We start from the raw sequence: 20,691 nt of genomic DNA on the forward strand, positions 1-20,691 counted from the left end.
TGGCTTTGAATTTGCGATCCTCCTGCCTCAAGCCTCCTGGGCCACTGGAATTAGCAGGCATGTGCCACCCCTTTCTTTTTTTCAAGAGGGGTTCTTTTTTTCCTCTCTTATTTAGTTTAGGAATGATAGAGAATAGGACATGTTATATACATGTTCATTGTTTAAAAAGAAAATCGGGTGCAATACCTACCTCTTCCCCTACAAGGTTAAAAGTAATGTTTTATGTATACTTTACTATAGAATTGGACTTCTTTGGGGATAACAATGTCTGGAAGGATGCAGGTAGCACCCCCCAGGGTTTTGATACTTTGATGACATTTTCCAGCCCTCACCTCCCAGCAGCCTATGCAAGTCACATCCAAGATCACAGTGTAGTTTGTGTGCCCTTTTAAGAAGGGACTCCTTTTATCCTGTGCCTCCACATTGTCCTGCTGCTTTGCCATGAGAAAGGTAGAGAGGATTTGCATTTTTTTTTTGCGTTCCCAGAATCATATTGGGTATCTGCTACATTATGCTTTAATCAGAGATGTTTGGGGAAATGAAATTTAAAAAGTTAGTTTGTAAAGACTGTTGGAATCCATAACCACTGGTAAACTGGAGATTTCTGAACATTGAATGTTACAGTTTTAATTCTTAGCATCCACTTTTGCCAGATGGAGATTCCTGATCTCCAGTGGCTTCTGATTGACTTCTTTCACCAGAGGCATTCAAACTAATATTTTTGCATTCAGGCATGCTAGATGCATTCTGCATGCTAGATGTAGAATCATAGTTCTTACTATAATTTACCTTTTCAGATCCTGTGTTTATTTTCTAAAAACCAGAGTTGATGGGGCTGGGGTTGTGGCTCAGCGGTAGAGTGCTCACCTAGCATGTGCAGGGTGCTGGGTTCGATCCTCAGCACCACATAAAATAAATAAATAAATAAAATAAAGGTATTGTATTCAACTACAACTAAAAAATAAAAAAAAAAAAAACCAGGGTTGATAATGTCTACATCAAAGGGTGTCTGTGAGGATTAAATATGTCATCTGGCACATGGTAGATGCTTGTAAACATTAGTTTCTTTCCTTTGCTCTTGGGAAACCTTAGAGTTAACTTTTAAAAAGCACCTATTACAGTAAAAAAGACATGGAATATGCTAACTCAGATGGTCCAAAATAGACTGCAGAATGTATGTCTTTGTGTATAAACTATTGAATCTTATACAAAGAGGAATCAATGACTTTTGGCAATAAGATTATGTTAGGGGAGAGTAATAAATACTGTAATGGAACACTGGCAGCACCAAGTTTGAAAAGGAACAAGAGTCAATGATGCTAGGAAAGTAACATTTGAGAATAAATGACATCATGTACCAATACCTCAGAAAGCATATTTCAAGTAGAACTATTAGAAAGTTTTATTAGAGTACTTTTAAAAAACATGATTATTAAAGGGTGTATTCACAGCACATTTTCAATGTGGAGAGAGAAGGTAAAAATAAAATCAAAAGTACCTTTAGTAATTTAAAGGTATAAACAAATGATAAATGCTTCAGCTCTTAAAGTTCACATTTTCTTTTGATTGGGCAGCAGCAACTGTGAACCTGTTTTTGAAAGAAAATTTGTGACATTGACTTCCTTCCCTGATCAATAGAGAAGTGGGGTTATGGAAGGTCATGAGAAGGTATAGAAAACTTCTGCCCTATCTAGGTGTCTCTTCAGTATTGGAGCCAGTAACAGGCCATCTTGTTTAGAAAAGGTTCTAGGAAATGGTAAAGATGGACTGTTGAAGATATTTGGCATAGCTGTAAGTGTATAGTATTAATTGGAGAAATAGGCCACAGTGTTTCCACAGGAGAGTTAAACCCAGCCAGCTGCATATCTATCCCTAAATGGAACTGGGTCTTCTCTGCTGCCTTTTCTGTGCCATATCTCAGTGCATCGTCCCATTGTCAACCATTGGTTGCCATCCTTCTCTGCTTCTTGGTCCTTGTGTTCCACCTCTCATCACCCACCGGGTGCATCCTGTCCCTTCTGCAGCATCTTCAAACCCATGTACTTCAGCCTACTTCCCACCTGCTGCCATCCTGCCATCCAGTCTTGTCCTCCTTTGGTTTATTTCCCTCCTAGTGTGCAGCGGTAACATTTCCCCCCAAGATTGTGTTTGGTCACTCGTGAGTCCCTGGTGCCCTTGAGATAAAATCCACACTCCTTCATGAACTCTTTGATATTACTTCTCCTCCCTCATAGTGTGTCTTAAAGGCCCTGTATGCTTTTTTTTTTTTTTTAAAGATAAGCCTTTTTTGTGTTTGATGTTTTTGTTTCTCTTCTTTTCTCCCCTTTGAGAGAAGCAAGTCTCAATTTTTCCCTTGGTTTTCCCATAGCACTGATCCCTAGCAAAATACTTGTCACTGCCAAGTGCCTTGCTGTCTCACACCTCACCACAGACTTCAAACTCTGGGGCTTGCAGAGTTTTTCACCATTATGTTTCTTGTATATAGTGCCTACACAAAATTGATTCCCAGTTAAGTGTTTGTTGACTGTTGAATTAAATAATGATAGGGGACTAGATGTTCTTTTTATTAGCTTTCAGATTGTCATTTCAGACTCTCTTAATTATCTACAATAGGAGATTTCATCAGTGTTGCTCCATGGTTAAAAGACCTAGTTATTTGTCTGGTATTGAAATATCAGTGTTCCAAGTGGTATTTTTCCTGTTTCAATGATAGTGTTAATTAATGCCTCCCAGAAGAGAGTGGTTGCTAGGAGATTCTTTCTCTTTTGAGTTTATCTGTATGTGAGATAATGGTTGGTCCTTGCCAGTTTTTTTTTTCTTCATCTTTCTCCCCCTAAGTTGTCAAGAGGAACTGTTTTACTAGATCATTCTTTTAAGGTTATTTCTATTATTTGGCTTATTTGTTAATTATTATTATGTATTATTATGAAGCATTTGAACTTTAAACATGAGGCTGACATGTGTATTTTTCTGATGTGTAATTTTTCCCCTCCTTTTTCTGAATTTAAACTGATCACTTCACCATCACGTTTTTCTTTCAGTGGATAACTTTCTAAACATAAATACTAGCAGTCAAACTTGAATTGTTGAAATGTCATCAAGTGGCTTGTCCCTCTTTGTCCACAGGAAAAGTATAACTTCTTTTCAAGCACTCAAGGCTTTACACAATCTGGCCCAAGCCTTTTTCCTTTGTGGTGGCTTTGCTTCTATTCATCCTCATATACTTACCCACTGTCCCTTAATAAGCTTTTCTCTGTCCATTATGTGCCCGGGCCTGTTCCCCATTGTGGCCAAAATGCACCTCCTCTGAAAGATTCCTCCAAATAAAAATCTAGCTCTTCCTCAGGCTTCTGGAAATCTCATCTATTCTATGCAGTCTTCTTTCCTCCACTTGTAAAACCTGGAACATGTCTTGTCAGTGCAGTACATGTGATCATTACATCATTCTGCTTTGCTTAAGGAGTTTTTTTTTGTTTGTTTGTTTGTTTTGGGGTGTGTGTGTGTGTGTGTGTGTGTGTGTGTGTGTAGGGTGAGATATAAAGGTTGAGATTTGTGAGTTTGCTGGTGGATAGATAGAAGCTCCTTGAGAACAGGGACTGTATTGAAATACCTGTGTCAACCCATGTGTCTAGTGGCATATGCCTTTAGTGGTGTATAAAACACATTTGAACTCATTGACTTACTCTTTTCTGCATTCAGTACCCATTTTGAAGAACTGAGGCATGTGCATTCAAACCAATGTATAGGGACATAGAAGTTTAGTAGAACACAGGCACCTACTAGGCGGGTGCAAGTGGAGGAGGCAGGAAAGTGAGCCTGGGTGAGTTGAAGAAAGTTTCCAGAACAAAAGAGTTGACTTGGGACTTGAGTTGGGAGCCAGATTGAGCCAGATGTTCCAACCTAGAGCAAGTGGGTTTTCTAAACACCTGCAGGTTAAAGGGAATGACAGTATTCTTTATTTGAGCACTATTGCTGAAATAAAGGAATGAAGTTGATTTATGTGTAAATTTGTATTACATTTAGCCTCAATAGATTTTTAAAGTCCCTGGTATTTTCTGTGTAGATTATATATAAATAACAATTGTTTATTTCCAATCCAGTAAATTCAGTTTTTCTATTGTCCTGTTGCATTGACTAGGACCTCTTAAACAATGTGGTAGCAAGAATAAGCAAGGGATTGAATCTCTTATACAATGTTGAGTTGAAGGTGGCTGGATCCCAGTTCCATTCCTGACTTAAAGAGAGGGCATCTGATACTTAATCATTAAAAATGAGGATTACTATAGGTTTGGGCAGATAGCCTTTATCAGATTAAAGAAGTTTGCTGAGAGTCTTTTATCCTGAATGGTTATGGAATGTAGGTCCACTATTAGTTGGGATTTTTTTCATTCTGTACAATGTAATTTTTTCTGTTTCATTCTTAGTAATTTCTTGAGATCTGTGTTTTAGGGCGCTAGTTCTGTGCTCTAGTGTGTCTCATTTGTGATTTAGTTCACATATTGAGGTTTAGACTTCAGTGACTTTTTTAAAAAAAATTATTTCCAGAATATATTAAGTCATTTGGGCATCTATAACATAGTACCATAGATTCTAAACAATAGAAATTTATTTCTTGTTGTTCTTAGAGGCTAGGAAGTCTAAGATCAAGGGGCTGGCAGAGGGGCTGGTGAGGGTCTATTTCTTTGTTCATAGATGGCCATATTCTTTTCTTTCCTTTCCTTTATTTCATTTCTTTCTCTCCTTCCTTCCTTCCTTCCTTCCTCTCTTCCTCTCTTCCTCTCTTCCTCTCTTTCTCTCTTTCTCTCTCTCTTTCTCTCTTTCTCTCTTTCTCTCTTTCCCCTCCCTCCCTCCCTCCCTCCCTCCCTCCCTCCTTCCTTCCTTCCTTCCTTCCTTCCTCTCTTCCTCTCTTCCTCTCTTCCTCTCTTCCTCTCTTCCTCTCTTCCTCTCTTCCTCTCTTCCTCTCTTTCTCTCTTTCTCTCTTTCTCTCTTTCTCTCTTTCTCTCTTTCTCTCTTTCCCCTCCCCTCCCCTCCCCTCCCCTCCCTCCCTCCCTCCTTCCTTCCTTCCTTCCTTCCTTCCTTCCTTCCTTCCTTCCTTCCTTCCTTCCTTTCTTCCTTTCTTTCTTTCTCTTTCTTTCTCTTTCTTTCTCTTTCTTTCTCTTTCTTTCTTTCTCTTTCTTTCTTGATTCTGGAAATTGAATCCAGGTGTGCTGTACCGTGAAATCACATCCCTAGTTCTTTTATTTTTTATTTTGAGACAGGGCTTCACTAAGTTACCCAGGTTGGCCTTGAACTTGCAATCTTTGTGCCTCAGCCTCCTTTTGGAATGTGCCACCACTTCTGGCATATTCTGTTATAGCCTCCCATGCAAAAGGACCAGGGGAGTACTTTGGGGCCTTTGTAATGAGGGTACTGATTTCATTCTGCACTAATCAACTCCCAGAGATCCCTCTTTCCTCATATTGGGGGTTAGGATTAAATTTATGAAATTTGGGGGAGGAGCACAAATATTTAGTGTTGAGCAGTATGTGTTTGTGTGTATGTATATTTCTGCATATGTATATATTAACACAAATATGGATACAGTTCTTTTTTTTTAAATTACCTATTCTTTTTTAGAATATCTCTCTTATGTTTTTATTTCTTTTGTGTTTAATCATTGTGCACATATTTTTGTGTGTGGTTTTTATTTTCTTATTCTATTATTTCAACTTCTTGAGGGCCTAATTCTTGGTGTTGGTTGAGTATCTTGCTTCTTGCTGGTTACAGATATTCTGTCCATTGTTTTGCCATTTTGGATGGTGAGCCTGTCTTTATGGGCCTAATCTAGTGGAGTTGGAGATAGGCTTCTCCAGAGTGGGTATAGTCGCTTCTGGCAGGCACCCTGCAGATGACCAGTTGGAGTAAATTGTTGTCCAGGGATTTCCTGAATACATGTGTGGGAGTGGAGTTGAATGCCAAACACCAGAATAGGGATACAGACAGACCAATGGTTATCAGTTACTGGGGTACTGGAAGATCTCTGGATGCTAGGTTCAGCCTTTTCCTCCTCTTGAGTACATAGTTGCATCCACTCCCCCCTCCCCAGTTTAGTTTTTTCACTGAGACTATAGCCCTTTGAAGGTTTCAACTATATATAGAAATGTTAGTTCTAACCTGTGACGTGTATCCTGTCCTGCATGAACATTAAAATAAGGTGATTTCCAAACCAGACACTTTTTTGTATAAAAGGGTTACAGTTAGTAATTATGCCAGGATTTTAACTGTGTAAATCAAGATGTGTGTCACCTTTGTTTTAAATCTAATACCCAGCTTGCACAGCTGGATAGCCCTTCCCTGCTGGAAGACTGCAGAGTCTTTTTCATTATGGCTTCAAATCCCTTATGTTGCTTCCCTGCCTTACTCTCCTAGGTGTGTAAAAGGATGTCTCATATTCTTAAATCACATTTCTCAGTGCTTGTAGCATGAGAACCTTTAGGCTATTTTACCTACTTTATTGACAGAACAATTTGTCTTAACTTTTACTATTAGGATTGTTATTGTCTTTGGTTTCTCTTAAGAAAGAATATTATACACCTTAAGAGACTATTAGAAAGAGGGTTAAGGAAGAGAAGGAAAGAAGGAATAGTTATGGGGAGAGAAAAAGAGAAGAAGTAAAGAGAGAGCAGGTTGGAAAGAGATGAGGAAGCAGATAAAGAATAGATAAAAGAAAGTCAGATACAGATGAGCGCAAGTCCAGACATGAACCCACCCACAGAGAAACTGACCTAGAGACCACACACATAGATATGTGGTCAAAGAGACAACTACTTACAAAGACACACATGTGGATCATCTAGGGGGACATGAGCAGCAGAGAGCAAAATAGAAAATAACCAGACTTTAGTGTGTTGCACTAAATCAAATAATCAAAAACAAATAATCAAAAAATAACCCCCCCCTTGAGATCATAGGGAGTAGAAGAGGTGTCTTCACAATTAGCCAGAATTGCAGTAATAGCAGTGTGCTGTTACTAAGGATGCTGATATAGGCTGCTTGGTTGCATCCTGCTGACCAACTGGTTGGGTTCTTGATTTGGTCTCATTGACACTAGTGAATGAAGGTAATTACTGATTTTCAGTCAGTGGGTCAATAGTAACTTTGTTTTTGTTTCTTTTAAAGGAACCAATATATTTTCAAATTAACAGGTTTCATTTGTAGATTTCATCATTGCCTCACAAATCAAATTTGGAAATGTAACCACCTAAAATTAAAATTAAAAGTTTGATATTTTGACCATGTTAAATAGTTGTCAAAAGACAGGAAATAGACGTAGTGTTATCATCTGAGTTTATTGTTGGGATCCTCAGCTGGTCACAATTGGCCTCCAATTCAAAATTGATTTTTCACCATGACGTTCTAAAAACTATCATGGAACCACAGACAGAATCTTTTGGATTCATTGTCTAGACCTAAATGGATAGGTAATCTTTTTTGATGACTGATGGAAACAGTGATCATCTTGGGGCCTAGCTGTGCAGAAAGAGTAGGACGGAGGTTTTGGTTTTGTGCAGAGTCTCCTCTTTTGTCCTCTTTAGACCCTGCTGTACTTCTCTGTTTTCATTTTACTGATTTTCAAGACTACCAATGATAGGTAATAATTCTCACTTTGCCTAGTCATTTTATTTCCTGAATTTTTTTATAAGACTGTAAGTACACTTGGTTCTGGTTTAAAATCTGAGATAAGCAACTGTAAATCACTATTATTGTGACGTGTGGAAAGGACAGAAGAAAATCATGTTGCCTGACATAGGAGAATACTGCTAAATTACACTTTGGCTGCGGCGGGGGTGGGTGTGGGGTGCGGGACTGGGGATTGAACTCAGGGGCACTTGACCACTGAGCCACATCCCTAGCCCTGTTTTATATTTTATTTAGAGACAGGATCTTACTGAGTTGCTTAGTGCCTCACTTTTGCGAGGCTGGCTTGGAACTCGCAATCCTTCTGCTTCAGCCTGCTGAGCTGCTGGGATTACAGGCGTGCACCCACTGCGCCTGGCCACACTATTTTAATAAGCATGTTGTTTACTTTCAGATTTTGAATACAGGGATAGTGTTGTACTTTGAGCTTAGCAGAGATATGGACTACAAGCAATATGACCAAGTACTTTGTTATCTTAAAGCTTGGCAGTAGGCCCTGAGAACACTCATCCTGTTAATATTTTAATTTAATTGTGTCTTACTTAAATAGATATCATAATCATAAAGAAGTAATGGTTTGGAACTCTGCTTCTTAAGATTAGATTGAAGTCAACTTCCATGACATTCCTTAAAATTGCCTCTCTCTAAAGAAGTGGTGCCTTAGAGCCTGGTTTGTGGATCATTTAGGAAGATGTGGGAAAATCTCTATCAGGGATAGGAATCACCAAAATTTTAAATACCAAGTTCAAGCCAGTATTCTTTTTTTTTCCCCATCCCTAGTAATAGTTTTGTTTAATTCTAAGATGCCATCATAGTGAACAATCCTAACTTTAATGCTACATAATTGTATTCAGAATTAAAAACAAATTGTGTAATGAAGATTGAAATGGACTTTAACACACGCATGTTTTATTCCTCTAGCACTGAGCTATAATGCTTTTTTACACCCATTTTAATAGCTGTTAATTATGGGGCATATGTTACATGGTAGACACTCTACTACATATTGCTTTATATAAATGACTTCCAATCTTTGCAGGAATCTTCTGTTAGTTGTTATGAGGTCACTTTTTAAATAAGGAAAATGAGACCCAGAGTAGTATCACAATTTACTTTAATTCAAATCTAGGTCTTTTACACTTTATAATGTGATATTTCTATTCACCATTTGAGCTTCTCCTTGAGGGGCCTCCAGTACAGACTACTCTCAGCTTTCTGAATGTGGGTTATGGAGTTTATAGTTCTTCCTAAGGATTTTATTCTTTTTTAAAATTTTCTTCACTGGTGCTCTACACTTTCAATCTATGTATATGTCTGTCTGTCTGTCTGTCTATCTATCTATCTATCTTATTAGTTTTACTTGTTAGTAGAATGTGTTTTGACATTATACATATATGGAGTATAACTTCTTTTTTTTCAGGAGTATAACTTCTTATTTTTCTGGTAGTACATAATGAAGAATTACTTTGGTCTTGTAATCATATATGCACATAGGAAAGTAATGTCTGATTCATTCTTGTGTTTCCTATTCCCATCCTCATTTTCATTTCCCTTTGTCTAATCCAATGAACTTCCATTCTCTACCCACCCCATTCCCCCACTCCCTTTTGTGTTTTTATCCACATAGCAGAGAGATCATTCAGCCTTTGGGTTTTTGGGAATGACTTACTTCATTTAGCAAGATACTCTCCATCCATTTGCTGGCAAATGCCATAATTTCATTTTTTTTAATGGCTGAGTAACATTCCATTGAGCATATGTACATTTCCTTTATCCACTCATCTGTTGAAGGGCACCTAGATTAGTTTCATTGATTAGCTATTGTGAATTGAGCTGCTATCAACATGAATGTGGTTGCGTCACTATACTGTGCTGATTTAAGTCCTTTGGGTATATAACAAGGAGCAGGATAACTGGGTCAAATGGTGGTTCTATTCCAGGTTTTCTGAAGAATCTCCATACTGCTTTCCAGAGTGACTGCACCAATTTGCAGTCCCACCAGCAATGTATGAGACTACTTTTCCCCTATATTCTTGCCAACATTTATTGTTACTTATATTCTTGATAAGTGCCATTCTGACTGGAGTGAGATGGAATCTCCATGTAGTTTTGATTTGCATTTCTCTACTTGTTAGAGATGTTGAACATTTTTTCATGTATTTGTTGACTGACTGTATTTCTTCTTCTGTGAAGTGTCTGTTATTGATTGGGTTATTTGTTTTCTTGTGCATCTTCATTTTAGAAGGATGCTCAAATAGGGCAGGGACTTGACCTAGTTTGTTCACTTCTATATTCTCAGCACCTGGAATCCAGCATCTTTCTGGCATCTGGAGATGTTCAGTGACTATTTGTTGAATGAATGAATAAGTGAGTGAAAATCATGGCAGGTTGGCCTTGATAGTATACTCTTGTTATCAAATACCGATTTATGCCATCACAATGCAAATGCAAAGGTTAATATGTGTTAGAAATATGATGCATTTTGAAGTCAGTTAAAATTGTCTATTATTGATATTAGCCCTTTGAAAATAAAAAAATGTGTTCTTATGACCATGCATAGGAAAGGATTATGAATAGGAAAGAGGAGACTAGTTCCCTAAAGTAGTCTTTTAGTAGCAATAGAATTGAACATAATACTTAGCAGATAGCAGGGACTTGATACATATTTATTTTATTTAACTGAATTCAGCTGAATGGCCTTGACAGGAATTTTTTTTTTTTTAAGCAATATTTGGTCTGTGGCTGTGGCTCAGTGGTAGAGTGCTTGCCTAGCACATGGGTTTGATCCTCAGCACCACATAAAAATAAATAAAGGTATAAAAATTTTTTAAAAAATATTCACTTTTGACCCTTTCTGAGTCCATTGTTTTGTTTAAGCTCATTAATTTTAAGCATACTGCTCTTCGTCTCACAGGATTTGGGCAGATAGTTCATTCTTTGTTATTCTCTAGCTGGTCCTGTGCTCTAATGTGTTATGTACTCCATCTTATCTGCCTGACTAAAGTGGTGAGTTCATGTAGGATAAATCATGTCTCACACTTTTCTTCTATGGATAAGTTAGCATGTGAGGTCCTTGAAGAGGAGCAGGTAGGAAAGTCAGAACTATCTGTGCTCTGGGAAGGCAGGTCGAGGGTTAGATCTGGGGCAGTGTGAAGTTCCTGGGGAGGGTGTGTTGCAAAGAAGAGGGATATTTTATTGGATGGAAGGAGGATTATGTGGACCATTAGTGTTCAAATTTTTACTTTAAAAATAGGTTGAATGGCATTAGAACTGACTTTAGCAAAGTGATTAGCATCCTTTAGCTATGAAGTTCATTTCATCCATAATCTCTGATTTGAAACTCATATTCCATGAATTTCTTGTTTTTAATTCTTGTCATTTGGAAACATCATCTAGCTGAGCCGAAAATATCATGATGCTCTCCCAAATGTGTTCCAACTCGTACATGTTTTGGATACCATTTTTTTCTGGATTCTCTGCAGTGATGGGGAGGGGAATAGCAGGTTTGTCTTGATTGATTTGAGAGTGTTAAATGATACAACAGGTTTATTTTGCTTGGCTTGTGAGAATGCTGTTTTTTCCCCCATTTTTAGTTCTCTAAAAAGTTGTAATATCGTAATAATTGTATCTCTTCAAGAAGTTTCTCTCTTTAAGTTTTTTTTTTTTTTTTTTTTTTTTTTGGTACCGGGGATTGGACTCCTGGGCACCTGACCACTGGGCCACCCAGCCCTGTTTTGTATTTTATTTAGAGACAAGGTCTCATGGAGTTGCTTAGTGCCTTGCTTTTGCTGAGGCTGGCTTTGAACTTTCCTCAACCTCCCAGGCTGCTGGGATTTTACAGGCATGTGCCACTGCAACCAGCTGTTCTCTTATATGCAAATCTTAAGAACAACCCGACAGTTCTGCATACAAGTACTCTGCCTTTTTGGATATTTACCTGTGCTTGATAAGCCAGATTATTATAACTATCAAGATTATTATTATGGTCGGACCTCTGTATTAGTGTATTTTTTTATTCCTGTAATGAAATATAGTGATATTCAAGACAGGTCACTTTATAAAGGAAAGAGGTTTATTTTGGCCCCCAATTTTGGTTCAAAGTCAAGGGTCACATCTCGTGATGACTTTTGGGGGGGGGGGAGGCAGAAACAGAAAACATGCATGCGTATGTGAGTCTTTCTGTTTTTTCCTCCCTCTTGCTGCTAGGATTTAATCATGGCGATCCCTCCTACTGGTTTTATCTAATACTTATTACCTCTTAAAGGCCCTTTAAACGTATAGTTGGAATAAATTTTTTGCCTTTTTGATACATCACAATAAAGATTAAACTTAAACAGGAAGTCTTGGGGGATACACACAAACCACATCCGGTCCATAGCACCCACCTTCACATTACAGGTACTCAAAGTAAGTTAGTTCCTCAGATTGACTTCTATACAAAAATAGACTATTGACTTGTACTTGGCACTGTGTTTCATTACTTTGCTCTTTTATTGGAAAATAAATCTGGGTTAGGCTTAGAGAAAATACAAACTAGCTATTATGGTGTAGATCTGAAATGTTCCCCCAAAAGCTCATCTGTTAGGTAATAAAGGAGTGTTTAGAGGTGAAATGATTGAATTGGAGGGCTGAAACTTTATCAGTCCATCAATTGGTTAATCCACTGATAGATGCATGGACTACTGAGAAGCGGGACCCATATGGAGGAAGTACGTTCTGAAATTTAAATTTCAGGGAGATCTTGAGGAATATTGGGGGTTACCCTAGAAGAGTCTATCTTCTCCTTGACCCCTTCTCATTCCCTGCTTCCTGGCTGCTATGAGGTGAGCAACTTTCCTCTGCCACAAACTTCTGCTGTGATATTCTGCCTCACTTTGGCTCAAGAGCAGTGGCATTGATTGCTGTGGACTGGGATGCCTCTGTGACCCATGAGCCCAAATAAACTTTTCCTCTTCTAAGTTGTTTTTGTCAGGTATTTTCATCATAAAGATGAAAAGCTGACAATTAGCATAAATGTTTTCTCTTAGTAATGTACAGGAAGTTAGAAGCATCTGAACATGCTTTGAAATAAAAACTAGTGATATCCTCAGAAGCTCCCCTCAGCATTTTGTGCCATGGTGTTCAGAAGCTGAGAATTCCTAGAGATTCCCCTCCTTCCACCCCCTACCCCGGGGAAACCTGGTTCTGAAATTTAAATTTCAGGGAGATCTTGAGGAATATTGTTGTGTTATATGAATTCAGCTTTAGGGGCCTCTGTTATTCCCTCTGCATCAATCTTTGCCTCACCTCTAATGCAGGCTTCAGTCCTTGTAGGTTAGCCAGGATCTCAGGTAAGACATGGTCTAGCAGGGATGGCAGGAGAGCTCTGGATTCCAAGATTCTGGCCAGAGTTCTGGACCAAGTTCTTTCACCACCCAGGTGGACAGTTAATCCTTTGCAGCTACACTCCCCTCATCACAGCAGACCCTGATCTCATTTTCTCTGAAGTTAGCATGACTTGTTCTTCATCACAGAACAGGGTCAAGACAATGCCTGTCCCCATCAGGAAACCACTTGTGCCACTGTGAGCATTATGATCAGACCTAGAAGTATGACATGGCCTTGAAAGAAACATAATTGGTATACACATCTCTTGGGGAAAGTATAAAGTGAAATTCCTGCTGCATGGTTTGCCCATAGGAGAAAAAGCAGGCTTCCTATTGTTTTGTTTGTTTGGCCTTTGGACCCATTAAAGCAGGAAGAATGAAGACACACAGTGGCAGTTGTTAGAGGATAAGGGCACCTCCCTCAGAGGTCCCTCTTGTTCAGAGTTCCAATAGCAAGTACACAGTACTGGTGAGCAGACTCATCCCAGTGGCAGTACATGAGTCTCCACTGATTTCAGGAAAGTGTCCTACAGCCACAGCCAGGAGAGCTCTGGGCATCTCCTGTGAACACTAGCTTGAGCTGGAGAAGTAGACCACCATCTAAGAGGATAGAAGATGTTCAAATCAGTTTTCACAAGTTGCCATAAATTTTTTTTTTCAAACTTCAAAAGTGTAAATATCAAACCAACAAAAGTGTGCTGAATATTGAAATTTAAAAAACACAGATAAGCAAAACCAAAAACAAATAAAAAAAACCCTCAAGGAATATTGGTGTATATTCTTTTAGTATGTTTTATGTGTCTGTACATATACGCCAAGGTGGTATCACACTGCTTTCCTCACCTAATGACACATGGCTTTCCATGGCAATAAAATATTCTTTGTATGATTTTTAAATGGTGGTTTAGCATTTCACCATGTAGCTTTTTCACTGCTGACACCAAAAGACTTGACAAGACCAATTTTATAGGAGGAAAAGTTTATTTGGGGGCTCACAGTTTCAGATGTCTCAGTCCGTATATTGCAGACTCCATTCCTCAAGGCCTAAAGTGAGGCAGGACACCACAGTAGAAGAGTGTGGTAGAGGAAAGCAGCTGGAACCATGGCACCAGGAAACAGAGAGAGAGAGGGAGAGAGAGAGAGAGAATGCGAGTGAGTACAAGTGCAGGATTGAGCTCTGCTCAATAAGGCCAAGATACATTCCTTAGGGCACTCCCCTAGTGACCCATTTCCTCCAACCACATTCTGCCTGCCTGCAGTTACCACTTAGTTAATCCTCTATCTGGATTAAGCTTTCTTGGATTGTGTCACACATGAGCTTTTGGAGGACACCTCATATCTAAACCATAACATTGATATATTATTATGTACTATATCAAATGCCCTATTGTTGGAAGCTCTCTCTTAGAGTCTGTGACATCCCCATTCTTAGCAATTTGGGGGGCTTGTGTGCATTGTGGTAAAGAATTTTAATCTTCAAGACATTCTAGGATTTAGAAGCATGTTCTCATTCTGAAACAAATGGCAGTATTATATAGTTTTGGCTCCAAACAGGGAAGCTTTACGTGCTTTGTAGTGTTCTAAAAACCCCATCTGATAGCTTTTAGTATTAAGATGTGGGTCTTAAAGAAACTGTAAGATTGATGAGTAGACATTGGGTGTTAAGGAACAAAGTAAAGCTTTGCAATGAAATTTAAGTTGCCATCAAAAGCCTACATACAAAAAAGCCCAGGACCAGACAGATTCTTAGCTGAGTTCTACCAGATCTTCAAAGAAGAACTAACACGAAACCTCCTCAAATTATTCCATGAAGTAGAAAAGGAGGGAACCCTTCCAAACCCATTCTATGAAGCTAGTATCATGCTGATACCAAAACCAGACAAAGACACATCAAGGAAAGAAAGTTTCAGACCAGTATCCCTGATGAACATAGATGCTAAAATTCTTAATAAAATTAGTGGCAAAGTGCACGAAAAACTTAATGAAAAGGTAGTGCACCATGATCAAATGGTGATTATGACTGGGATGCAAGGTTGATCCTACCTCCAGAAATTAATTTCTGTAATACATCACATCAATAGACTTAAAGACAAGAATCACGTGATTATCTCAATAGGTATAGAAAAAGCATTTAACAAAATACAGCATCCATTTGTTTTCAAAACACCAGAAAAACTAGCATAGTAGGAACATACCTCACATCATTCTAAAAGGAGAAAAAAGTGCCCTAAAAACTGGAACAAGACAAGGATGTCCCCCTTCTCCACTTCTATTCTAGTCCTTGAAACCCTAGCCAGATCAATTAGGCAAAATAAAGAAATAAAAGGGGTATGAATAGGAAAAGAAGAGCCCTACTTGATGATGACATGATTCTATATTTAGAAGACCCAGAAAACTTTTAGAACTCATAAATGAATTCAGCAAAGTAGCAGGATATAAAATTAACACCCATAAATCAGTTGCATTCCTGTACACTAATGATGAGTCAACTTTGAAAAAGAAATGAGGAACGCTCTTCAAAATAGCCTCAAAAAAGTAATTTTGTGTTGGGGATCAATCTAACAAAAGAGGTAGAAGACCTCTACAATGAAAGCTACAGGAAACTAAAGAAAGAAATTAATGAAAAGAACCGCTTATGTTCTGGGATAGGCAGAATTAATATGGTCAAAATGGCCATACTACCAAAAACGCTATGCAGATTTAATGCAATTCCTATTAAAATTCCAGTGATGTTCTTCATAGGCTCTGGCTCAGTGGTAGAGCGCTCGCCTCACATGCGTAAGGCCCTGGGTTCGATCCTCAGCACCACATACAAATAAATAAATAAGTAAAATAGAGATGTTGTGTCCACCTACAACTAAAATAAATAAATAAATAAATAAATAAATAAACAAAAGAAATAGAAAAAGCAGTCATGAAATTCATTTGGAAAAATGAGAGGCCTAGAATATCCTAAGAAATCTTTACCAAGAAAGGTGAAGCAGGAGGCATCACAATATCAGATCTTAAATCATACTGTACAGCTATCGTAGCAAAAACAGCATGGTATTGGCATCAAAACAGACATGAAGATTAGTGGTACAGAATAGAAGACACAGAGACAAATCCACATAAATACAGTTATCTCACACTAGACAAAGACACCATAAACATTCACTGGAAAAGAGATAGCCCCTTCAAGAAACGGTGCTGAGAAAACTGGAAATCCCTGTGTAGCGGAATGAAATTGATCCTCTATCTCTTACCCTACACAAAACTCACTGAAAGTGGATCAAGTACCTAGACATTAGACCAGAGACTCTGTGCCCACGAGAAGAAAATGTAGACCCAACTTTCCATCATGTAAGCTTATGAACTGACTTCCTCAACAAGACTCCTAAAGTACAAAAAGTAAAATCAAGAATCAATAAATGGGACAGTATCAACCTAAGAAGCTTCTTTCCGTTAAAGGAAACAATAATGTGAAGAGAGAGCTTACGGAATGGGAGAAAATCTTTGCCACCTGCACCTAAGATAGAGCATTAATCTTCAGGATATAAAAAGAACTCATAAAACTTAACACCAACAAAACAAAACAAATAACCCAATCAATAAATGGACAAAGGAACTGACAGACACTTTGCAGAAGAAGAAATATGATCAATCAACAAATATATGAAAAAATGTTCAACATTTCTAGCAAGTAGAGAAATGCAAGTCAAAATTACATTGAGATTCCATTTCACTCCAGATTGGTAATTATCAAGAATAAAAGCCACCATATGAATGTTGGTGAGGATGTAGGCAAAAAGGTGCACTCAGACATTGCTGGTGGGACTGCAAATTGGTGCAGCCAACCTGGAAAGCATTTTGGAGATTTCTTTAGAAAACTTGGAATGGAACCACCATTTGACCCAGTTATCCCGCTCCTTGATATATACCCAAAGGACTTAAAATCAGCATAGTATAGTGATGCAGCCACATCTATGTTTATAGCAGTTCAATTCATAATAGCTAATCTAAGCAATGGAACCAATCTAGGTACCCTTTAATAGATGAGTAGATAAAGAAAATACTGTATATATACAAAATGGAATGTTACTCAGCCATAAAGAAGAATGAAATTATGCCATTTGCCAGCAAATGGGTGGAGCTGGAGCAAGTACTTCATGCTAAGTGAAATAAGCCAGTCCCCAAAAAACAAAGGCCGAATTTTCTCTCTCATATGTGGATGATACACACAAGAGGGGTGGAGGGAGGGAAGAATAGAAGTACTTTGGATTAGACAAAAGGGGATGAAGGGAAGGGAGGGTGGATGGGAATAGGAAAGACAGTAGAATGAACTGGACATAGCTTTTCTATGTTCATATATAATACATGAACAGGAAAACTTCACATCATGTACAATCACAAGAATGGGATACTAATTTAAATAAGTTATACTTCATGTATGTATGTCAAAATACACTCTACTGTCATGTGTATCTAAAAAGAACAAATAAAAAAAAGTGAGGGATTAAAAAGCACAACGAAGTAAGGCTTTGTGGTTTTGATACTGTTTGAGGCCAGAGCATTGGGTTGTTATTGTCACCCCAGGAACATGTAGGCACCATGTGCTCATTCTCTCTGAGTTGATGCTTTCTCCGAGGGGATTATGTATTAAGATTTCTGCATCCATGTGTGCTTAGAATTACATATTGCCCTCACTTTTATATATAGAGGTCCTCAAACAATTAACACATTTGTTATTTAAAAACCCCTCTATTAAAAAAAAAATAAACATGATCTTGATTGAGCAGGAAACCCTCCCACAAAGAATCATTTTCTCCAGGAATTTTCTGGCCTAACTTCATCAGATTTAAATTAAAGGGTATGAAAATTTGTTTCTCTTTGCCATCTTTCTCCTTCCATCAAAATCCATCAGTGCCCTTTAACTGTGAAACTCTGGTGTAAGTTTAATACAAATTATGTGATACCTGAAGGACCAGATAACTGATGTACCATGGGTTTAAGATTCAGTGGGTGTTTTTAAAATCAAGTCCCAGTGAAAAATTAGAAAGTACAATTCAGAATGTGATCGGCTATGTGAGAACACTATGTCATGTCAGGGATTTGCTGGGGATAAGTGATGCAGTGTTGCTTTTGGTGTCCACATGACCATCCTTGTTTTTTCTTCCTTTTATCTTTGACTTAATTAGCTATTTAAGTTAAGCATATGCATCATCTGTTTTTATTGGTGTTGTTTGGTTTTTTAAAATTTATTGAAATAATTTAACCCCATATAATTTTCATTCTGATGATATAAGCTGATTTGAAGATGATTCTGACATTTCAGTGGTTTTTTTAAAAAGGTGTTTTCTTTTTCCTCCCCTAACTTAATTCTCTTGGTTTGCTTAACCAATCTTTTCCTTTAGAATCAGATTGAGCTTCTTGTTGCTATTCCTTATGTTTTTGTGTTCAACTGATTATTCTTCTATAGTGTGATTCTAAGTTGACAAGCCCTTAACCTTTGGAAATTGTTCTAATGCAGGGAGTGCTGCAAAACCAAGTGCCTGGGAGCGGGAAGAAAGGAAAGTAAGGAGTGCTACTGAGTGTCAGGAAGGGGAAGAGGACTGGGGCCTGAGGATTTGGTCTTACCAAGTGAACTGATTTCTTCAGAGAATCTGAAAATAGGGAATTTTCCCCCTTGTGGTGGTGTGTTTGATATCTCTTGATTTTTTTATATGTTGGCCTGAATTATTTTTCCAAATTGTGGATCAAAGAGAACACATGTGTGGCCCACATTAGGCCCATAAATGGCCAATATGCAGTGTTTACCTTAAGGGATAAGTTTTGCCTTTCAAAATAATTTTAACCAAGCAGAGTGTGTGGGTGCTGATTGAGCCTAACCAGTTGAGATATCCTATTTTAGTCACCTTTGACAAGGAAATACCTCTTAATAGTGGAGTTCAGACAAACCTGTTGCAGTGTATAACTCACCATAATTGCAGATGATAACTGGTATTTCTCTTTTATGGTCTCTTGGGTGTAGAACACACTCTTAAAAAGAAAATAGAGATTGAGGCTAATATATCTCCAGCTTAATGTCTAATTTTTATATGGGGACTTGTTCATATTTCTAAAGAATAATGTTTTTAATTGAATCAAAGGAATCCATTAACAATAGTAAGTTTCCAGAATCTTTGAGATATATTAGCAATTAAGGTTGAAAAAAATTGAAAACTAATCTTGGCTCTCCCTAGTTATCAGATGGTTATTCACACAATTTGTTTTTCTTTCTTTAAAGATTTGAACATGGAATTCAATCCTTCAGATCATCCCCGGGCCAGCACAATATTCCTCAGTAAATCTCAGACAGACGGTATGTTACTAATTTATTTGTTTCTTTAAACAAAAAAAAGCCCATGTTTATATTTAGCCTAAATCTTGATTTTTCTGTTTTCAATGTAAAATAGAATGCCTTTTAGTGACCCTGAAGTATATTGTTTAATGGTTATTCCTTTTCGTTTTCCTTCTTTTGTAATGAGTTGTTTTTAGAATTTGCCATTTGAAATAATTCTTTCAATTTTGCCAATTAGCTGGATTATCTCTATACATATTCTGTAGCTAGAGTTTGTACTCTGAATCAGGAATTTACCTTGAAGAACTGATACTTGCATCAGTTCTCAAAAGATCATACAGGTTTGTTACATTGGACAGTGTATAAAAGAAAGCAAAATATAAACCTTAAGTAAAAGCACCACTCTCTCTCTTGTGTTGCTTAAGTGCTGAATTGTACCTCTACACTAGATGCAGATGTTTTGTTTTTTGCTAAGCTTTTAATCAGCTTGTTCTTAAAGAGCCTAGGATCTTTGTGGTTTATCCTAGATGTATGTGGGATTTTTCCTAGGGGTTATTCTTTTTTTTAGCCTCTGGCTTATGTCACTGTTCCCTGGCCCTTGGCTACAAAGGGGAAATAAGATAACATTTATATGGTTCAGTGGTCATAAATCTTGGTAGGATGCCTATATAAAAGTATGACATGTGATTATATATTATAATAGGATATTATTTTATGATCTGGAAGTCCTATAGGTTCTGTCCTTGACTTTTTTGGCAAGTTGCTAAGTTCTAACTTAGAGAAGATCCTGAAGTGACTAGAAAATAGCCAAGCATGTTTAAAACAGTAAGTTCATAATAAATTGATAACTCCTTAATAATGATTAGGTTAACAGTTTTGGCAAGGCATAATGTTGATGTGATACTGGTTATCTGTAATTAAGCATGAAAGACTTTGGTGTAGTTATGAAACATAAATGTTTTCAAAAGTAAGAGTAAAGTATATAGGCATCAAATACTTGTGAAGGCAGTTGTGAATGTATTGGATACATTAAAAAAAAAACAAAAAACACCACATTTTCCTCTCATGAAATGGGAGGCCATTGGGAGGGGTAGAATATTACAAGGGAAGGAAAATGACAGTGAGGATGAGAGTTTGGGACAATGAAAAATGAAGGATAGAAGAATTCATTGTATATATTAGCGTCATTTAAAAAATGTTCTAACAGGATTGCATGAAATTATATCAGGGCCTCTAGGTGGATGATACATATCTTGATTGCTACAACAGAAGAAGGATTGCTCCAGAAATAGCTTAGGGACATACTCCTTCCTCTTCCTCTTCTGGAAC

General features: G+C 37.7%; 1 protein-coding gene across 3 annotated transcripts in view; it reads left to right on the plus strand.

Moving 5' to 3' along the window:
* CCNY (cyclin Y) overlaps positions 1 to 20,691 on the plus strand; it is a gene marked incomplete at its 5' end in the record, with an annotated part of 201,458 nt that overhangs the window by 122,470 nt on the left and 58,297 nt on the right. For all 3 annotated transcript variants that reach the window (XM_081300134.1, XM_081300135.1, XM_081300136.1), the window contains one exon: positions 19,309 to 19,383. In XM_081300134.1, the coding sequence (XP_081156260.1) occupies positions 19,309 to 19,383 (75 nt within the window). The remainder of the gene's footprint in view (positions 1 to 19,308; positions 19,384 to 20,691) is intronic.

The sequence above is a fragment of the Spermophilus citellus genome, assembly GCF_964194105.1.
Source record: "Spermophilus citellus genome assembly, chromosome: 6".
Taxonomy (NCBI): Eukaryota; Metazoa; Chordata; class Mammalia; order Rodentia; family Sciuridae; genus Spermophilus; species Spermophilus citellus.